This window comes from Osmerus eperlanus, chromosome 25 (genome assembly GCF_963692335.1).
Source record: "Osmerus eperlanus chromosome 25, fOsmEpe2.1, whole genome shotgun sequence".
NCBI lineage: Eukaryota > Metazoa > Chordata > Actinopteri > Osmeriformes > Osmeridae > Osmerus > Osmerus eperlanus.
In genome coordinates this window covers 10246231-10265321 of record NC_085042.1, presented here as the reverse complement: position 1 = coordinate 10265321, position 19091 = coordinate 10246231, and the positions used below count along the sequence as shown (strand labels likewise).

Here is a 19091-nt window from a genome sequence, read left to right as displayed (position 1 = left end):
GAGACCGAGACGGAGATTCTTCAGGTCACGTGGGAGCAACCTGATCCCGGACGGCGCTTTTGTCTCCGGCCAAAAATCCATCAGAGAAGCGCTTTCAGCTGCGCTATTAACGCCCAAACAGCACCAGTGGCGGATCTAAGGGGTGGCAAGGGGTGACAGCTGCCACCCCAATCTTCGCGTGGTAAAATTTTGTTTGTACATTACAGAACATTTCAATACATAATATTAATTAGTGTTTAATTTAAACTACAATTTTATAGCCTAATCATTTACCATTGGAAGTACTGTATCCCCCTACTTTGGGTTTTGATTCACCTCCAGGAGGCCACCTAACCACTTCCTTCTGCCGCCGCCTTGCCCCCCGAATGAACATCTCTAGATCCGCCCCTGAACAGCACCAACACACCCACTGCTGTAGGCCCAATGGGCTCCTCATCTACCGCCTCTTAAAATAAGAAAAAGCACAACAGACCTATAATATCAGTTACAACCTGAAGCCTACAGTAGGTTGAAGTCCAAAGCTATCATGGAAGTCATCGTTGTTGTGGTCACTGCCTCGTGCAAGTGGCTCGCGGGTCACGACCCACCTGCACCACCAATCACCTTTGGACATCCTCTCCCGGATTTATTTCAATTACAATCTGTCAATAAATTAAATCTGTTCACATTACAGATCTTACCCATGAAGGCGGAAAAAAAAAAATTATAATGTGCATTTGATGTTCCATTCCCAGGAAGATATGAGATTTGTTGTGCTGTGTGAACACTGCCATCCAGTGTTTAAATGTGAACACAGACTTTGCAGTACCGAAAAGGTCATCTTTAAATAGTAACATAAATATTCCATTATATTTGGGAATGTATGTATGGATTGAATGCACTAAATGAGACAATGACACACTAGTTTACAGTTTGATTCATGCAATCTCATTCAACCAATGACAAATCCATAATACATTTATATTTTAAATATTTAATACAGTAACTATGCACACGTACATCAGTCTTATGACCAATACTTTCACTCTTTCTGGAGCTCTTTGGGAAGGAGTTCTTCACTGCTGAAGTGCAGAGCCTCACTTGTTTGGCTTGAGATGATGGCTCTCTCTATGAACGGCCCTGCGGAGGCAACACACAGGCTTCCTGGATGAAACATGTTCAGATACAACAAGCTGTCTAGTCCTCTGGGATGCAATGCTGTTTAACTAAACGTTTTGGTCGATGACACAGATCAAGCCCCTCACTTTCGGGGCATTTTTCAAGATTTTTTGGACAGTTTTAAGTGAAGCATGACAGGAAATGCAAGGAAAGTCAAGAGAAGACAAACAGCAAAGGGCCCAGGCCAGATTTGAACCCAGGTCGCTGCAGTAAGGTTTCACCCTGCATGGAACGCACATGCCCACAAAAGGAATTTTGAAGCTAAATTTCACATCTTTCCTTAAGACGCATGTATTTGTAGAGATTCTTATGTCAAGCTCCAATCTGTAGTTTTCAAGCATGATGTTTACTCCCTAGTCAAATGATGAAACTGTGCCTCAAGCCTGGCCTGGCAGTAGAATCAAAGAGTTTCATGCAGGTACCAAAATACCCAGGTGGCCTGCCACTATCTGGTGCTCCATCACAAAACCATAGAAAGCTGTAAGAATATGAGAGTAGAGGACACAGAGCTGTATGACAGTAGAGGACACAGAGCTGTATGACAGTAGAGGACACAGAGCTGTATGACAGTAGAGGAGACAGCTGTATGACAGTAGAGGACACAGAGCTGTATGACAGTAGAGGACACAGAGCTGTATGACAGTAGAGGAGACAGAGCTGTATGACAGTAGAGGACACAGAGCTGTATGACAGTAGAGGAGACAGAGCTGTATGACAGTAGAGGACACAGAGCTGTATGACAGTAGAGGAGACAGAGCTGTATGACAGTAGAGGAGACAGAGCTGTATGACAGTAGAGGACACAGAGCTGTATGACAGTAGAGGAGACAGAGCTGTATGACAGTAGAGGAGACAGAGCTGTATGACAGTAGAGGACACAGAGCTGTATGACAGTAGAGGAGACAGAGCTGTATGACAGTAGAGGACACAGAGCTGTATGACAGTAGAGGACACAGAGCTGTATGACAGTAGAGGAGACAGCTGTATGACAGTAGAGGAGACAGAGCTATGAGAATACGAGAGGAGGGGCACTAACTGCTGGGTAATTGAGGTCTTCTGAAACAGCCATACAATCATGTTGTAGGTGAGGAAGAGAGGGGGCGTACCGTAGCTGGCTGGCCGGTGGGTACACACATCCACAAGGACTGTCTGGATGTTAGCGAGTACGTGTTCCTTGGGCATGTCCAGCTGCAACAGAGAAACACAAACATCTGTCATGCATAAATATATTTTTTTTTATAGGAATTATTCACACAACCTCAAACTACTCCCTGAATCCAGTGAAAATTGCGAGACTACAAAGATTGTGTATTTGTAACTATGGCTGTAATATTCCCCACCCCCTAGCCCCACCCCCCTAGCCCCACCCTCCAGCTGTAGCCCCATCGCCCAGCCCCACCCTACAGGCCTAGCCCCACCTCCCAGCCCCCCCACCCAGCCCTAGCCCCACCTCCCAGCCCCCCCCCCCCCCAGCCCTAGCCCCACCCCCATCAGCCGGAGAACTCACCAAGCCCACTTGTGTGCTGACGTAGCACTCCTTCTCCACCAGGTACTCATGACCCGTCTTGAACAGCTCCAGCATCTTGGGAATGTTTATGCCCACAGACCCTAAACCGGTTCAGAGAGAACATGGTGAAACAAGGCCTTGCTCCCATTAGGCGTGGTTTAATACTGCAGGTCCAGGGACAGAGAGAAAGATCCACTAGACTGGTGAGATGCACCCACAACCTGCATGCTTACCTCTCCTGCTCTTGGGAAACTTTTTTCTCAGTTTGTTCTTCAGAAGAACTAGTTTGGGGAGCATGTCTGGCACAGCCACGTAGAAGTCAGCATCCACCTCATCATCTAAGATCTTAAATGAAGAGGAAGGAAAACACTTGTAAACTAATCTGATGGGCCCAAAAAAAAAACACGGTAGGAGAGAAAGAGGAGAATCCAGATGTCACCTTCTGCACCAGGTCTGCTCCCCCCGCGAAGGCAGCCCCGTTCTCCAGGGCCAGGCTGGCCTGATCTGGATCCTGCAGAGGGAACCCCACACATCACTCATGTTCTGCAGAGGGAACCCCACACATCACTCATGTTCTGCAGAGGGAACCCCACACATCACTCATGTTCTGCAGAGGGAACCCACATCACTCATGTTCTGCAGAGGGAACCCCACACATCACTCATGTTCTGCAGAGGGAACCCACATCACTCATGTTCTGCAGAGGGAACCCCACACATCACTCATGTTCTGCAGAGGGAACCCCACACATCACTCATGTTCTGCAGAGGGAACCCACACATCACTCATGTTCTGCAGAGGGAACCCCACACATCACTCATGTTCTGCAGAGGGAACCCCACACATCACTCATGTTCTGCAGAGGGAACTCCACATCACTCATGTTCTGGGAAGCGGTGCTGAGGTGAGCGCTGTGGCTACCAGATAAACATCCGAGTACGCAGCTCTTGCAGAAATCCCATAAAACGTAATTAACGGTCTCATGAGGTATGCAGCCCAACAGTCCACATTAAGATTCTCTTCAGGATGTCTCCATGCCAAAACACAATAAAAACCTGTGATGGGAAAAGTTAGCTGACCTAGGAATGATGCATCTTCAGTCTAATTGCTTTTATATAAGATTGCTGAACCATCACAGGTCACAATTAATCAAAATGAAGTTTACACAGTAAGGGTGCAAATGTGTGACTGTGTCATGTAAAAAACCTGTGCAAAACCTAATAAAACAACAGATTTCAAATAATTATAATCCAAATAAAATGTTCACAAGGTAACATATTGTCTATTGCTACAAAATATGGCTATGAACACAGCACTCTACACAAACAATTGGAAGAAATGTAATTAGAAGAAATGTATAGATTTTGTAGTGAAATATCTTACCTCTGTGAACACTCCTACTTTGTTTACTTCGGTCTTAAATGGGTGTGGTAAGTGAACAGTGCTGACAAAGGTATCTACCTTTTTCTGAAACAGAAAGATTAATGGAACAGAGGTTGAATAATATGACAATTCATCTTTTCAGAACAGCAATGATGCCAACATCACAACACTTCATGACAAAAAATGGCCAAGCCTAAATATTACACAAAATAATAATTTAGCTGACACTTTTTTCCAAAGGGACTTACAGGAGAGGATGGGAATAGATGTTACCAACACCGTATCTCATGCTCAGACTGTAGGTAACTAGCCTCCCAGGTATCCCATGCTCAGACTGCAGGTAACTAGCCTCCCAGGTATCCCATGCTCAGACTGCAGGTAACTAGCCTCCCAGGTATCCCATGCTCAGACTGCAGGTAACTAGCCTCCCAGGTATCCCATGCTCAGACTGCAGGTAACTAGCCTCCCAGGTATCCCATGCTCAGACTGCAGGTAACTAGCCTCCCAGGTATCTCATGCTCAGACTGCAGGTAACTAGCCTCCCAGGTGGACGTCAGCTCACCTTTTTCTCTAGTTTCATGTCCAGCTTCAGCTCTATATAAACAGCCTGGTGTGGGGGGGTGAGGTCCAGATGCTGAAAGCTCTTCAGCAGGTCGACAGCCTCGGCAGCCCCGTGGGCAGGCCGAGGGTAGTACCGCGACAAGTACACGTCATCAACAGGAGCCCACGCCGTCAGACCAAACGGCTTGTGGCGGCCCGTGTTATCAATCACCTTCTTCTCCTTCTTCTCCTCTTTTACTTTCTTCTCATCTTTCTTCTTGTATTGTCTTTTCGGCCTGCCGGTAGGAAAACAGGATGCGTTGGTCATTGCTTATAGAGTGGGTAAACTATTAACAGAAGTTTAAATATATATATATATATATTTAAAGTGGTAGGCTATGTATTAAAATCCGTTGAGAATAAGTTTAACTTACTTCACGGCAGCAAAGGTCCTTACTGTGAGTTGCCTGGGTGCAGTTAGAGAGGCGTGTGTGTTGTTGGTGTATGTTGGACAACTTGCAGTTAGGATCTGTCTTTGGCATCCTGCTACAACTGAAAAACATTAAGTAACCGCTGTTCAAGTGCTTCAGACAAAAGCTAGATAGCACTACGTTAACGTAATGTTAGTGTTTAACCAAGACAATTCAATTGTACTACTAACAAAGCTTACATAACGTAAATAGATGACAGCATTACAGCATCTTTCTAGCCAAAACGCTGAAGCCGAGAGTGGACAAATCTTGAGGTAGCACAAAATATCTTGTTCTAGCTGCCCAGTGGGCAGCGAAAGCTAGCTGGTCCGCTAGCTACTTAGCTTGAGTAGCCTACTTTAGATGCTTTGTAACTTAGAGAACAAATACGAGGATAGTGACAACAGTGATAGTGCTAGATCTATAGACATTAAATAATACATTGCCGGATTTAAAACAATGAGCGAAATAACAGCATTCAACTTGAGTATAAAATTGTATATGCCGACTGACCTTTTAAAAGGCTTCTCGTGCACGTTGCCATGTTGGCTTTCACACTGGTGTAGTCCGTGAAGAAACAACGCATGGTATATTAAGTGCCGACCAGTATCATCAATACCAAGGAAGGTTCCGCTCAGATTATTGGTGATAAGCGATATTACTGATAAGTGGTACAAAAATCAATAGGTGAAGCCATATGTGAACAAGTTTGGTGCAATGTTTTACATTGAAACACAAGTCAAGGCATTTGCGAACACTTTACGGGGTTTGTAAGTTTAAGTTGTAAACGTTTTGATGGGAACATATTACATTTACATGTATGCATTTAGTAGATTGCATGGTTCTAACCAAAAAGCTAATTCATTCAATTAAACATAATGTGCTATTGTAGGCTACAAGTAAATAATAATTCAGAAACTTAAAGACAAAACATTACTTTAACTACTGTCCCCATATCTGGATAAAGAAAAAAGCACTACAGAGTGGTGTAAAAACCTATCAATCCATAATAACGAACGTCCAATAGGCTCATGAAAAAAACAACAACCTGTTATTCGAAATTTTTTAAAATATATATTTTTTCAACCTTTCAAAACCTGACATTTTCCAATCAATGTGATGGATTACTCTCCAACAGTGTTCGCAGGCACGAGCGGAAGCCATGTTTGTTGTTCTTCCTTCAGTCTTGACGGAGTGTGTAGGACTTGGACGTCCGAGCGCGCTGCCTGCATGTCTTTCTCCATACCACCACCAACTCTACCCTGCCACCCCCCGCATGCATGTAAGGTAATTTGTTGTGCTTTGGCTGCAATGACAGTTTGTTTTTGAAGGCTGTCTTTGTTTTTTTCCTTCAAGTATGCTTACCTTACCTCTTTGCAAGGTCCGACTGCTAGCGTACTCACCCCGAGGAGGGAGAGCTGCAGCCGGCTGGTTAAGGACTCAAGGCCCGTGCCTTAGCTCGCGGGAATATTTGCTTTGTTAACCAACATGACAGTCCTTTTATTTTAGTGATACAACTGTGAATATTATGCATTGTTAAAATCCCGTTTCTGCAAAGCATTTCTGCTGATTCATTTTGTGGTTTACCAGCTGAAAAATAACTTGTCTTTAAAGGCGGCCTACAGCAGATGACAGTCACTCATTTGGCAGTGCTCATGTGTTCTGTGAACTTCAAAGTAAATCAGTTGTCATGCGTGCTACCAACTTTAAAAGGCCGCTGCAAATGACAACCATTTTTGTCGTTTTAAACTCTTAATAAATAGAAAAATGTGTATGCATGTGATGAAACATGTAACAGGAACGTTATATGAGAGGAGGGACATCGACTGACCAGAATTAAACTAGGGACTATTGACATAGCTACTTAGTTGCAGCTACCGCTACTTGTGACCGCCTTCAGTGCGCCAAGATAAACTGGTTACGTAAGTGCGCTGCTACACATGTATTCTTCCCTCTTGCAACGTTGTAACGCTTGGAAAACGACAGTTGGTTTTTATTTACTTAAACCGGGATACTTCAGATGATATATATATTTCTCTACAAAGATAAATTAGACTTCTACAGTCGTTATGAAGCTGGATCTATGAAATAATGCCTCTCATAATAACTTGTTTAAGGTACCATGAGTTTATGCAGTCAGCTCAGTGAAACAGTTTTTTGTTTTTCATGATTAATTGTTATACCGGGATGAGTTTCCCTTGATGCAGTTGTGTTGTGCCGTTGTGTCCAGATTAACAGATATGCCAAAGGAAAAATATGATCCTCCAGATCCTCGACGACTATATACCATCATGTCAGCCGAGGACGCAGCCAATGGGAAGAAGTCCCACTGGGCCGAGTTGGAGATATCTGGTCAGTTACCTAACCTAGCTGGTCAGTTACCTCACCTAGCTGGTCAGTGACCTCAGTTACCTCACCTAGCTGGTCAGTTACCTCACCTAGCTGGTCAGTGACCTCAGTTACCTCACCTAGCTGGTCAGTTACCTCACCTAGCTGGTCAGTGACCTCAGTTACCTCACCTAGCTGGTCAGTTACCTCACCTGACCAAGTGTGATTTACTTTGGTGCTTTAATAATGCCAGTAGTGATCATATTTGTTTATAACTGCTGCTACATTGTGCAGGGCAGGTTACGTTGTTTATAACTGCGTCTCCATGGTGCACCTGTTTACCTGTTTACTGGTGCAGGGCGGGTTAGGATCCTGAGCAGCTCTCTGTGGACGCTCACCCACCTGACGGCACTGCACATCAATGACAACAACCTCAGTCGTATTCCAGCAGACATCGCCAAGCTTCCCCGCCTGCTGTACCTGAACCTGTCCTCCAACAAGCTCCGCAGCCTACCTGCAGAGCTGGGCAACATGGTGTCTCTCAGGTAGACCACCTCACCTGCACTGCACAACAATGTGGATGTTACAGGCAGATATTGGGTAGTTCTACTACCAGTCAAGTGGTGTAACCCAACAATTCTGAACTATAATTGTAAACACTGCTTTGTAAGCTGGCATTATTTGTTTCCTGAATCCTATTTTGCAGTTGAAATGTTGGGATGTTTTCTTTAGATTCTTAAATGGGTTGAGTTGAAAACGGGGCTTAAATGTAATCCTTCTTGGACAGGGCTCTCATGCTTTCCTTCACATCTTTCCAGGGAATTGCTTTTGAACAACAATCTTTTAAGAGTTCTGCCTTACGAACTTGGGCGGCTGTTCCAGTTACAAACCCTGGGTCTGAAAGGTATGTGTTTTCTTATGTTGCTTTACTGTGTGGGCTGGACCTGGATGATTACTCTCTGTGTGGTTGGCCTCACCTGACTGGTGCTGTCCCAGGTAACCCTTTATCCCAAGACATCCTCAACCTCTACCAGGAAGCAGATGGAACCAGAAAGCTTTTGAACTACATGCTCGACAATCTAGCAGGTAAAGGATGCTGCCAGATTCTACCAGAGAACCATGGCCACATCTCGTACACATTCAACCAACCGTTTACTGTAAACCAGAAGCTCAGATGTACTGTCTTGGTGGGTTTTGTCTCCTGTTGTGTGCAGTGCACCCAGAACAGCTTCCCCAAAGACCGTGGATCACCTTGAAAGAGCGAGACCAAATGATCCCCACAGGTACTTCTCTAAATAGTATCTATTCAATATCAAAGCTACATTTACATTTAGTCATTTAGCAGATGCTCTTATACAGAGCGACGTACAGGGACATTCCCCCGAGGCAAGTAGGGTGAAGTGCCTTGCCCAAGGACACAATGTCACTTGGCACGGCCAGGAATCAAACCTGCAACCTTCGGATTACTAGCCCGATTTTCTAACCGCTCAGCCACTTGACTCCCCTAGCTATTACTATTGTCAGTAAAATCTATTATTATATCTCAGCAGTTTTCTTGTATTTGTCCAATTGAAGGAGATTCAAATGTCACACTTGCAACACTCACAGCAGTAGGATGATACATTTAGTCATTTAGCAGACGCTCTTATCCAGAGCGACTTACAGTAAGTACAGGGACATTCCCCCGAGGCAAGTAGGGTGAAGTGCCTTGCCTAAGGACACAACGTCATTTGGCACAGCCAGGAATCGAACTGGCAACCTTCTGATTACTAGCCTGCTTCCCTAACCGCTCAGCCACCTGACACTGATACTGTGTTTAGGTAGAATGTTGTTCCATTGGTCATCATAACTCACACTTGAGTATAAGTATGTCAGCTTCCTAGCCCTGTCCTCCCCTCTCCTCTCTCTCTCTCCCCTCCTCTCCCAGCCGTGCTCACGGTCATGTGCTACAACGTGCTCTGCGACAAGTACGCCACGCGGCAGCTGTATGGGTACTGCCCCTCCTGGGCACTGAGTTGGGAGTACAGGAAGAAGGGCATCATGGAGGACATTAATACCTGCGACGCCGACATCATCAGCCTGCAGGTGGGGCTGTGTGCTTATGTCAGTCAGAATCAGCAGAACTAGTCATTCATCTTCCTGATCAGGAAACAGTCTGACTGTTCAGGACGAACAAACGTACAGCATGCTGCGGATGTTACTGAAACAACCACTTAGGAAGGACTACACAGGAAGGACTACACAGGAAGGACTACACAGGAAGGACTGCACAGAAAGGACTGCACAGGAAGGATCATGAACCTAGCATGCTCTTGCTTATCAAGCAGCATCAAACTCAAAGCTGTGTCAGGATAGCACTACGTTATTCGTAGCATTAAAGCTGGTCAGACAGATCTTCAATCATTAGACAGTTTTGTGTTTGTTCGGTACACAAACACATTCTCACACATTTTATGTGTGGAACCTTTCCCTGAACCGTGCGTGCGCACGTTCCCCCAGGAGGTGGAGACGGAGCAGTACTACACCCTCTTCCTGGCTACGCTGAAGGAGCGCGGCTACGACGGCTACTTCTGTCCCAAGTCCCGAGCCAAGCTGGTGTCAGAGCAGGAGAGGAAGCACGTCGACGGCTGTGCCGTGTTCTTCAAGACGGAAAAGTGAGAACTGCTTTTCTGTATCTGCCACTTCTGTTTGCTGATGCACGTGTGATGATACATCCATAAGAGGGCAGAAGTTACAAATTCAAAGAAATATGAGGTCTGACATTGTCATGAGTATGACAACATTTGATGACTTGGTACTAATGCCTCATAAGTTGCATGCAGCACCACACTCTAGATTGGAACTTTCTTAAAGATCCCAGACGTGGAGCTGGGAGTCATCTGTGTGTGGTTGTGTTCAGGTTCACTCTGGTGCAGAAACACACGGTAGAGTTCAACCAGGTTGCTATGGCAAACTCGGAGGGGTCGGAGGTCATGCTGAACAGGGTGATGACAAAGGACAACATAGGGGTCGCCGTCCTGCTGGAGGTCAACAAAGACATGTTCTCTGGAGGTAAGACAAGGTTTTTGTTTTGTGGCATAGAGAGATTTAGATCAATAAACATGTCGTTGTGTCATTGAGGTGCAGTACCTAGATGTACCAGCAGAGGGCAGTTGCTGCTCTGCGGTGTTAACCATTGTAGTTTCTGTATCATTTTTATCCAGATAGTTCAGGGAGTGAATTACAACAACAAAATTCCATAGCATTAATTTAAATTCAGATAAGTGTGTGAACTTGAGTCGTGTTATTATTAGAATGGGGCGTGGTGTTGGGCCTGTCCCTCACAGGGCTCAAGCCTCTGCAGGAGAAGCAGCTCGTCCTGGTGGCTAACGCCCATATGCACTGGGACCCGGAGTACTCAGACGTGAAGCTGATCCAGACCATGATGTTCCTGTCTGAGCTGAAGCGCATTGCTCAGAGGGCCTCAGGCTGCCAGGACACACACGACTCCATCTCCATCCCCATCATCCTGTGTGCCGACCTCAACTCTCTCCCCGACTCTGGTAGGTCAACACAGCCTCAGTGTGACTCTGGTAGGTCAACACAGCCTCAGTGTGACTCTGGTAGGTCAACACAGCCTCAGTGTGACTCTGGTAGGTCAACACAGCCTCAGTGTGACTCTGGTAGGTCAACACAGCCTCAGTGTGACTCTGGTAGGTCAACACAGCCTCAGTGTGACTCTGGTAGGTCAACACAGCCTCAGTGTGACTCTGGTAGGTCAACACAGCCTCAGTGTGACTCTGGTAGGTCAACACAGCCTCAGTGTGACTCTGGTAGGTCAACACAGCCTCAGTGTGACTCTGGTAGGTCAACACAGCCTCAGTGTGACTCTGGTAGGTCAACACAGCCTCAGTGTGACTCTGGTAGGTCAACACAGCCTCAGTGTGACTCTGGTAGGTCAATTTGACTGTTTCATAATTAAAATAATTAATTTAACCCTCGTGCTGCCTTCGGGTCACATGACCCAAAGGTTCATAACGAACCATCGTTGTGTTTACCCAATTTTACCCAATACAAAAACAAATTAAAATAATTTTCTTTTAACCTTTGCAATGTGGGGGGTCTGAGACAGCCTAGCTGTTAAAAGAAAATGCTTCACTTTGTCTTTGTATGCGGTAAATCTGTCGCAATACGAAGGTGGGTCACAATGACTGATGGGTCAGAATGACCCGAAGATAACACAAGGGTTAAAAGATCATTTACATTTCTAATTAAAATAATTTCTATAACAAAGAAAAGTATTCCTTATCTGTCAGTGACGTAAACATGGTCCTGTACGTAACGTGAACAGAGTGTTTTGTGTGAAGGTGTGGTGGAGTACCTGAGCCGGGGAGGCGTGGCAGAAAACCACAAGGACTTCAAGGACCTGCGCTACAGCGAGTGTCTCAACAACTTCAGCTGCAACGGCCAGAGCGGCTCTGACGGCAGCATCACACACAGCTTCCAGCTGAGGAGCGCCTACGAGGGCAGCCTCATGCCCTACACCAACTACACCCTAGACTTCAAGGTGAGGCACACACTGTCTAACCCTACAAGGGCGTCTTATAGTGAAGTTTTGTTATTTGGAATGACTGTAGACTTTATTGAACATGCTCTCTCTCTTCTCTCTCCTCCCTCAGGGTGTGATCGACTACATCTTCTTCTCCAGGACACACATGAGTGTGTTGGGGCTGCTGGGGCCTCTGGAGACCCAGTGGCTGAAGGACAACCACATCACAGGCTGCCCCCACCCTCACATCCCCTCGGACCACTTCTCCCTCTTGGCCCAGCTGGAGCTGCACCCGCCCCCACCCCCTCTCAACGGGCTGCACCTGGCCGCCCACAGGTAGCGGCCCCCTCGGCTGGCCCTCCTCACACATCGTCCTCCCGCTCCAGTGCAGCCCAGAGGACCCTGTGTAGCTTCACCTGTGTAGCTTCACTACATAACTGTCAAACTCAGACTCAATCCTCTCTCTCTTGCCGTTTCTCAAAGGAGTGAAGTATTCGCCTGGCGATGCTCCTTTTTTAACCTTCTTGCACCTGAGTGAATGATCTCCCCAGCCTCTCTGAGTGAATGATCTCCCCAGCCTCTCTGAGTGAATGATCTCCCCAGCCTCTCTGCTTTAGCCACATACAAGGCTTCACACCTAATGTGTGTGGGGGGGTTGGCTCATTCTTAGGGTTGTGGTGCCGCTGTTTTACATCAGGAACCCCAGTGTTTGGTTTTTCCCATGAGATCTTAGGCTCTGGCTGTAGTCATGGTAGGTGAGTGGGCAGGTCTTTACAGCAGAGGGAGACCTTGTCTCAACTCCTTGTCTCCTGAGAGATGAACTTGAAGTCAGATTGGTAGTTGCTTCATGGCAGTTCTTCCAACATGTTAGATTTATAGCACATCAAACATGACCCCCTGAATGTTGATTCTGTCTAAACATACAACACATTATATCAGGGATTCGTTTTTGCTGCTCCTATAATTGTCCGCTTTCGACACTACACTTAGCAACAAGAGGGAAATCTAAATATGAAACGTATTGTGAGATGTTGTAGCTTTTCAGAACCTGGGATTCTCAACAGGATCCTGACTGCTGTAGTAGGAAGTTATGACAATCATAACTACCTGGGTCCTTTAGACTTGGTCTACAATGGTTATTTCTCCATTGGTAAAATAAGGGGGAAAGACACAAGACAAAAGAGAAGTCTAGACCGGTTCTTAAAGCCTGCAGGTTCTGGAGAGGGTGACGGTGTTCAGAGCCCTCTGAGCTGACCTGCACACTTCCAGACTGACAGCTGTTCTTCTTCAGATTTTTCACCCCTAAATTCCCGAAACAAACCGAATTGCCTAAAGCGTCATCCAAAACCCTAACCCTTCCAAAAATGAATCGTATAAGCTTCGCCATGTGAAATGGATGTGAATTTCTTAATATATTAAATATGAAAATAGTTTCCCATGTTGGGACAACACATACTTGTTGTTGGCCAGATCCGTATGGGTTTAAAAAACAATCATAAATGTATTTATGTGCACACACACACGTGCTGTATAACTGAAGACAAAATCAACTAATTTAAATTGTGTCAAATGCAGTTTTAGGGTTCTATGCATTCTGAATAACCTCAGCCCTTTTACTGACACAGAATTTGGTCCTGAACAAACTAAATAGCAAGATAAATTGTCGGTCTGAAAAAAGCTTTAGTAGTAGGAAGTAGAAGTGAGTTATAAACATCTGGATGGACAATGTGCGTCCTTGTCTGTATGCATGCATGTATGTTTCATGTACACATACATGACCACATGGTTGTACCCATCAGTCACATGGTACTGTCCACACCCTTCAGTCACATGGTACTGTCAACAGTTAGTGCCTGGCTGGTAAGAAGCCGCCATGATCAAACTTACGGTTTCTTTTGTCAAGTATTTGAAAAAAGCCATATATTTTGGGGTTCATATGCATAAATGTTAATTATTGTAACACTGTACGTCCAGTTTTAAGCTGCTGTTGACATAACTTGCCTTGGCATTGGAAAGGCTTCGCTTTCTTTTGCGTTATTTGATGCTAACCAACATGTGTACGAACGTGCTTCTGACCAGCTGTGAGCATTTCAGGGCCCATACTTCACTCTGTTGGCTGTTCTGTTGTGTTCCACTGGGGATTTCTAATGACAGATGTACATCAAGTTATGTATTTGTCCTGGGCGACAGCATTAACATCTGTTTGGGATGTACCTTTCTCTAACACCCACGTTTGTCACCAATTTAAACCTGTCTGTGGTGTTTGCACCCTTCTGCCTAGTGCACCACTGTTGTTTGTGAAAGCCCACCCCTGCAACTTTTACACACAGTGAGAAAGACGATGACTCTGGGCATTTTTGTCTAATTGAAAGGCAGTACAAAACTACCAGCTTTTGAAAATAGATAAATGTTCTAGATTTAAAAGGAAATTGTCTAGTTTTTTCTCTCAGCATTTGAAAGATTTAAGTTTTAAGTGTTGATTAATTAATATTCTTAAATAATATTCTTTTTGTCCCTCTTTCCAGCTGACTTTTCTGCTTCTGAGTTTGGAATAAGGACTTCACCCTCTAACCTTTTACCCTTCCACCTCACAAATGTACTCTTCTACACTTAAATACCGCCAATTAAAAACTACAGACAGTTCATGAAACTCTACACTAATTTATGATACAAATTGATCACATTGTTTATATAGAGCACACCTCACATTTTTAGGACGTGCCTAGTTTGTACTCTCTCAAACAGCAGCACTGCCGACAAGTCGAAGAAGTTCAAAAGAATGCCATCCTTCATGCCATCCATCCATCCTTCCATCCTTTTTTACAAAGAGAACAGCAGGAACAGAGGTGTTCAGAGAGCAGCTCTTTGGAACCACCTAACTGTGGGGTCCTGTTCTGTCCACACAGCTTCAGTCTGCCTGCCTGTCAAAGGCTCATCTGTTACTGGCTGTGATCACAGGTTTGTGCTGTCTAAGGTGTGCAGCTATACTGAAGGATATTCAGCAGGTGATTAGCTGCCATTTAAGAGTTTTCGTAGCTCTACAGATGTAACAGGCCTGTAATTGTTACTCGAGAACATGACTTTGCGTGTGATTTGCTTAATTATGTATGTTGGAGTGATCATGAGTGATGGACATTTGTGCAGTCGCAACCACCAGCACAACCCCCCACCCGCACCCCAACCCCCCCACCCCGGTAGTGACTTACTGAGGTGAAATGTGGGTCTTGAGGTTAGAACAGTTGATAAACAGGTCTAACCCTAACAGGTTTATTGTGCTGAAAACACGTGTGACACATCGTACTACCCAGGCAGTCTGTATGATTAAAACATGCATGTGGACCAGTATGTGAGAAGAGGCCTTCATAACTGTTATGTAATGGGGGGTTAGAAATGACCAGCACAGCAACCAGCATTCAAAAGGTGCAGTTTCAATAAAAAGATTTAAGAAAGATTTCTATGGTACCTTTTGTCAGTCTGATGACAAGGTGTGCTGAGTGAGCTGGAGGGATGTGCCTCTGAAGGGTTAGGGAGCCATCAGGTGTTTTCAGAACGACACCAAACACTGCTGGTTGACTGGTCCTGACTGGAGGTGCTGGCTGACTGGTCCTGACTGGAGGTGCTGGCTGACTGGTCCTGACTGGAGGTGCTGGCTGACTGGTCCTGACTGGAGGTGCTGGCTGACTGGTGTCAGAAAAACAAGTGTTTGTTTCAGGCTTTCAGTTACTGTATGTTTACATCAGTTGAAACCGTAGACTCTTTACTGGTACTGTCATTCACTTCCCCTCTGTCTCACTTGGGCAATAAAGAGTCATTTTAAATCATGTTGCATGTTGTCTTTATTCATTTTCATGTGTTGAATACCAACATTTGTCTTTATTTCATGCTATTGTGTAACAATGAAATATAGGATTATTTTCTGGCCAGATCAAGCAGTGTTAGTTAGTGAGGGGGAGGGAATGGGCCTCTGCTGATCTCTTCTGCTTCTTCATTCTGTGGACAGAAGACCAGCGTGAGGCATCATCCATCCGGATTACAGGCCAAATAAATAGCACAGATTTTTGCATGTCTATGAGAGAGAGAAAGAGGTAGATAGAGAGAGGGAGGGAGGGAGAGGTAGAAAGAGAGGCTGAAGGAATGAAAGATGGATTTTTATTCACCTTTGCAGTTTGCTAATGACCTTTTGAATCCACCTCTCATCTGGATTGACACAGACAGTGGAGTTGTCTTTCTTGGTGATTCTGATGGATAGGGTTAGGAGAGGAGAGGTTAGGGTTTGGAGAGGGTTAGGGTTAGGAGAGGTTTGGGTTAGATGGAGAGGTTTGTTTGGGGTTCATTTTAATTAAGGACTGATTTAAGAAATCTTTCATCCAAAATCTCTCCTGGAGAGTAACTTCAATCAAACAGCAGCAGTCCAACACAGAATTGTTAACAATCTTTTTTGTAAGTAGCGTTTTGGTGTGTTGAGCCTCACATGATCTCAGTGTGGCGACAGCTGGCCCCTGGGGTCTCGATCTTGATGGTCCTGATGAGGCGAGGGCCCACCGGGATGGAGGTGGTGCGGATACAGCGGCACTTCAGCGTGGGGCCAAACCCCTCAGGGAAGGCTGCAGGAGGACAGGTGGAGGTTAGCACAGGTGGAGCAGGTGAGTAGAGGAATACACACACACATATATAAAAAAAACTTTAAAAAAACTGACAAGCATATATATAGAGACCGCAGATAGATTGCAGCTTGTATTTTGTTGAGTTAAAACATTTTTTAAATATTATTATTTGGAATTTATTTTTTGTAGTTTTATCACTTGTATTATTGTTTTTATTAATTGTATGTAAAGCACATAGAGCTGCAATTCTTGTATGAAAAATGCTATATAAATAAAGTCTTATTATAGTATTTTGATAATCTCACATCAATTATTGTAATATACACATATTGTTTCTACAGCTGGATACATGACATTGACGGACTCACCATGAACAGAGATGTTGCAGCAGAAAGCCAGGATGCTGAGCAACAGCAGCTGGGTGTCAGACATGCTGAGGTCTGGGCTGGCAGGCAGGAGGCAGGCTGGGTGTCAGCGTGGAGGTGGAGAGGGACGAGATGCTCAGAGGCTGGGTGTCAGCGTGGAGGTGGAGAGGGACGAGATGCTCAGAGGCTGGGTGTCAGCGTGGAGGTGGAGAGGGACGAGATGCTCAGAGGCTGGGTGTCAGCGTGGAGGTGGAGAGGGACGAGATGCTCAGAGGCTGGGTGTCAGCGTGGAGGTGGAGAGGGACGAGATGCTCAGAGGCTGGGTGTCAGCGTGGAGGTGGAGAGGGACGAGATGCTCAGAGGCTGGGTGTCAGCGTGGAGGTGGAGAGGGACGAGATGCTCAGAGGCTGGGTGTCAGCGTGGAGGTGGAGAGGGACGAGATGCTCAGAGGCTGGGTGTCAGCGTGGAGGTGGAGAGAGACGAGATGCTCAGAGGCTGGGTGTCAGCGTGGAGGTGGAGAGAGACGAGATGCTCAGGGTTTATATAGCTCAAAACAGGGAAGTGGGGGCTGTGAAACTTTCCCCTACCATAAGGGTTTGATCATATTATCTATGTTTACATTTACATTTAGTCATTTAGCAGATGCTCTTATCCAGAGCGACTTACAGTAAGTGCATTCCCCCTGAGGCAAGTAGGGTGAAGTACCTTTGCCCAAGGACACAACGTCATTTGGCACGGCCAGGCATGGCCGGGAATCGAACCAGCAACCTTCTGATTACTAACCCAATTCCCTAACCGCTCAGCCACCTGACCACCATGTTTGTGTATGTGAGTGTGCAAATAATGATATTAATGACTTTTCCCCTAATTACGGGATTGTTCATGATACATTTAGTTTAGAATCGTTTTTGACCGCAAACAAACCTTTTTTTTTTTTCAACCTTTCCAAACTCAGAGAAATTCCCTTAAAATTCACAGTTATTCATTTTTCACAACTATTATTTCACACACACTGAAAGGAGAGGTGAGGAGAGGAGAGAGATCATGCCTGCAAATACAGATTAAAACAAAAGTAACAAGCCTGGCTTGAAAATGTAAGAAGTAGAAAGTACAGATATTTGTGTAAACATTTTAAGAAGTGAAAGTAAAAAGTTTATTGTGAAATCTACTAAAGTACAGTAACAAAGTATTAGTACTTTGTTTCTTCCCATCTCTGCTGGGCATACGGTCGTATTGTTTAAACCCCAGAGTCACAACTCAGGGACACAGTTTTGATTTACTTGAGGCAGATTCAAAGAAAAGAATCAGGAACAGAAAATGCCAACTTTGATGTAAAAGTCAAACCCAGCAAAGTGGAAGGGTGAGACAGTCCATGCTGGCTTTATTGAAAACCACAAGACCACATCCTGTTTTGTGTATTTATGGGGAGGACATCTCCGGTCCCAACTTTGAATATCGTCTACACACACAAGTTCCCGTTCATCCTAATATAACTTAATAACTTGGATCAACTGTATATTTATAATTTCATCAAACCTATGGCGCAAATCTGGGGTTTTCTTGCAAGCAAAATAGCTTAATTGAAGAAAAATTCGGATCATTTTTACCTGGCCTAGCCGAATCACCTGATCTGAATTCAATCAAGCTTGTATTTGATTTGTATTTCATACGCTTCAAAAGAAACAGCAGACAGAAAGCCCCTAACATCCCACCTGGATCTTCCAAACACTTAAGACTGAAAAACCAAGCGGCACCTGGCGAGGGACCGTTCAGCATCTAGGGGAGGTTAGGGTTAGCCACCTAGGGGAGGCTGGGCGACTCCTGGCCAGGTGTCAAAGTGTCCCTGAGCAAGGAACTGAACCCCGAGCTGGTCCGGACGGGCAGGCCAGCGCCTTGCATGGTACCTCGGCCTCCATCGGTGTGTGAGTGTGTGAATGAGAGGCAATAATATGTAAAGTGCTTTGAGTACTGTTAAGGTAGAAAAAGCACTGTATGCATGCAGTTCATTTACCGTTTCAGTTGGAGTTACATGGAAGAACCCTCAGAGGAGCAGAGATCCAGACGCACATTACAGCCAGAGACTTTTCACAATTATAGATTTTGCATTGCAGAGCATGAACAGCGTCCTGTAGGAACGATCCAGAAGACAGTAGGGAGGAGCTGGGCATGGTGGAGGAGCCGGGCATGGTGGAGGAGCCGGGCATGGTGG

The 19091-nt window shown here is 45.3% G+C and overlaps 3 protein-coding genes across 6 annotated transcripts; 1 reads left to right on the top strand and 2 right to left on the bottom strand.

Annotated features, from left to right (window-relative positions):
• Positions 1 to 957: 957 nt before the first annotated feature.
• Positions 958 to 5714, bottom strand: mrpl1 (mitochondrial ribosomal protein L1). The gene is made up of 9 exons (XM_062451394.1): positions 5571 to 5714; positions 5022 to 5139; positions 4610 to 4883; positions 4048 to 4131; positions 3104 to 3175; positions 2898 to 3009; positions 2665 to 2765; positions 2264 to 2345; positions 958 to 1119 (listed from the first exon to the last, which is right to left on the bottom strand). Exons 1-9 carry the CDS (start codon positions 5641 to 5643, stop codon positions 1022 to 1024), a joined length of 1014 nt encoding a protein of 337 aa, XP_062307378.1. The 5' UTR covers positions 5644 to 5714; the 3' UTR covers positions 958 to 1021.
• A 487-nt stretch (positions 5715 to 6201) lies between these two features.
• Positions 6202 to 15734, top strand: cnot6l (CCR4-NOT transcription complex, subunit 6-like). Of its 4 annotated transcripts, none has more exons than XM_062451286.1 (14): positions 6202 to 6344; positions 7288 to 7409; positions 7744 to 7930; positions 8204 to 8289; positions 8382 to 8471; positions 8600 to 8668; positions 9313 to 9470; positions 9885 to 10039; positions 10285 to 10436; positions 10712 to 10927; positions 11732 to 11931; positions 12044 to 12249; positions 14439 to 15502; positions 15584 to 15734. In XM_062451286.1, the coding sequence occupies exons 1-13, from the start codon at positions 6220 to 6222 to the stop codon at positions 14440 to 14442; spliced, it is 1770 nt and encodes a 589-aa protein (XP_062307270.1). In that variant the 5' UTR covers positions 6202 to 6219; the 3' UTR covers positions 14443 to 15502; positions 15584 to 15734. The 4 variants fall into 4 exon arrangements, with proteins under 4 accessions (XP_062307270.1, XP_062307268.1, XP_062307269.1 ...); XM_062451284.1 differs by having other exon boundaries at positions 14439 to 15529; positions 15605 to 15734; XM_062451287.1 differs by having other exon boundaries at positions 6206 to 6339; positions 14439 to 15529; positions 15605 to 15734.
• On the bottom strand, positions 15421 to 17400 carry LOC134011823 (interleukin-8). The gene is made up of 4 exons (XM_062451288.1): positions 16886 to 17400; positions 16385 to 16517; positions 16071 to 16151; positions 15421 to 15903 (listed from the first exon to the last, which is right to left on the bottom strand). The coding sequence occupies exons 1-4, from the start codon at positions 16947 to 16949 to the stop codon at positions 15849 to 15851; spliced, it is 333 nt and encodes a 110-aa protein (XP_062307272.1). The 5' UTR covers positions 16950 to 17400; the 3' UTR covers positions 15421 to 15848.
• Positions 17401 to 19091: the final 1691 nt, after the last annotated feature.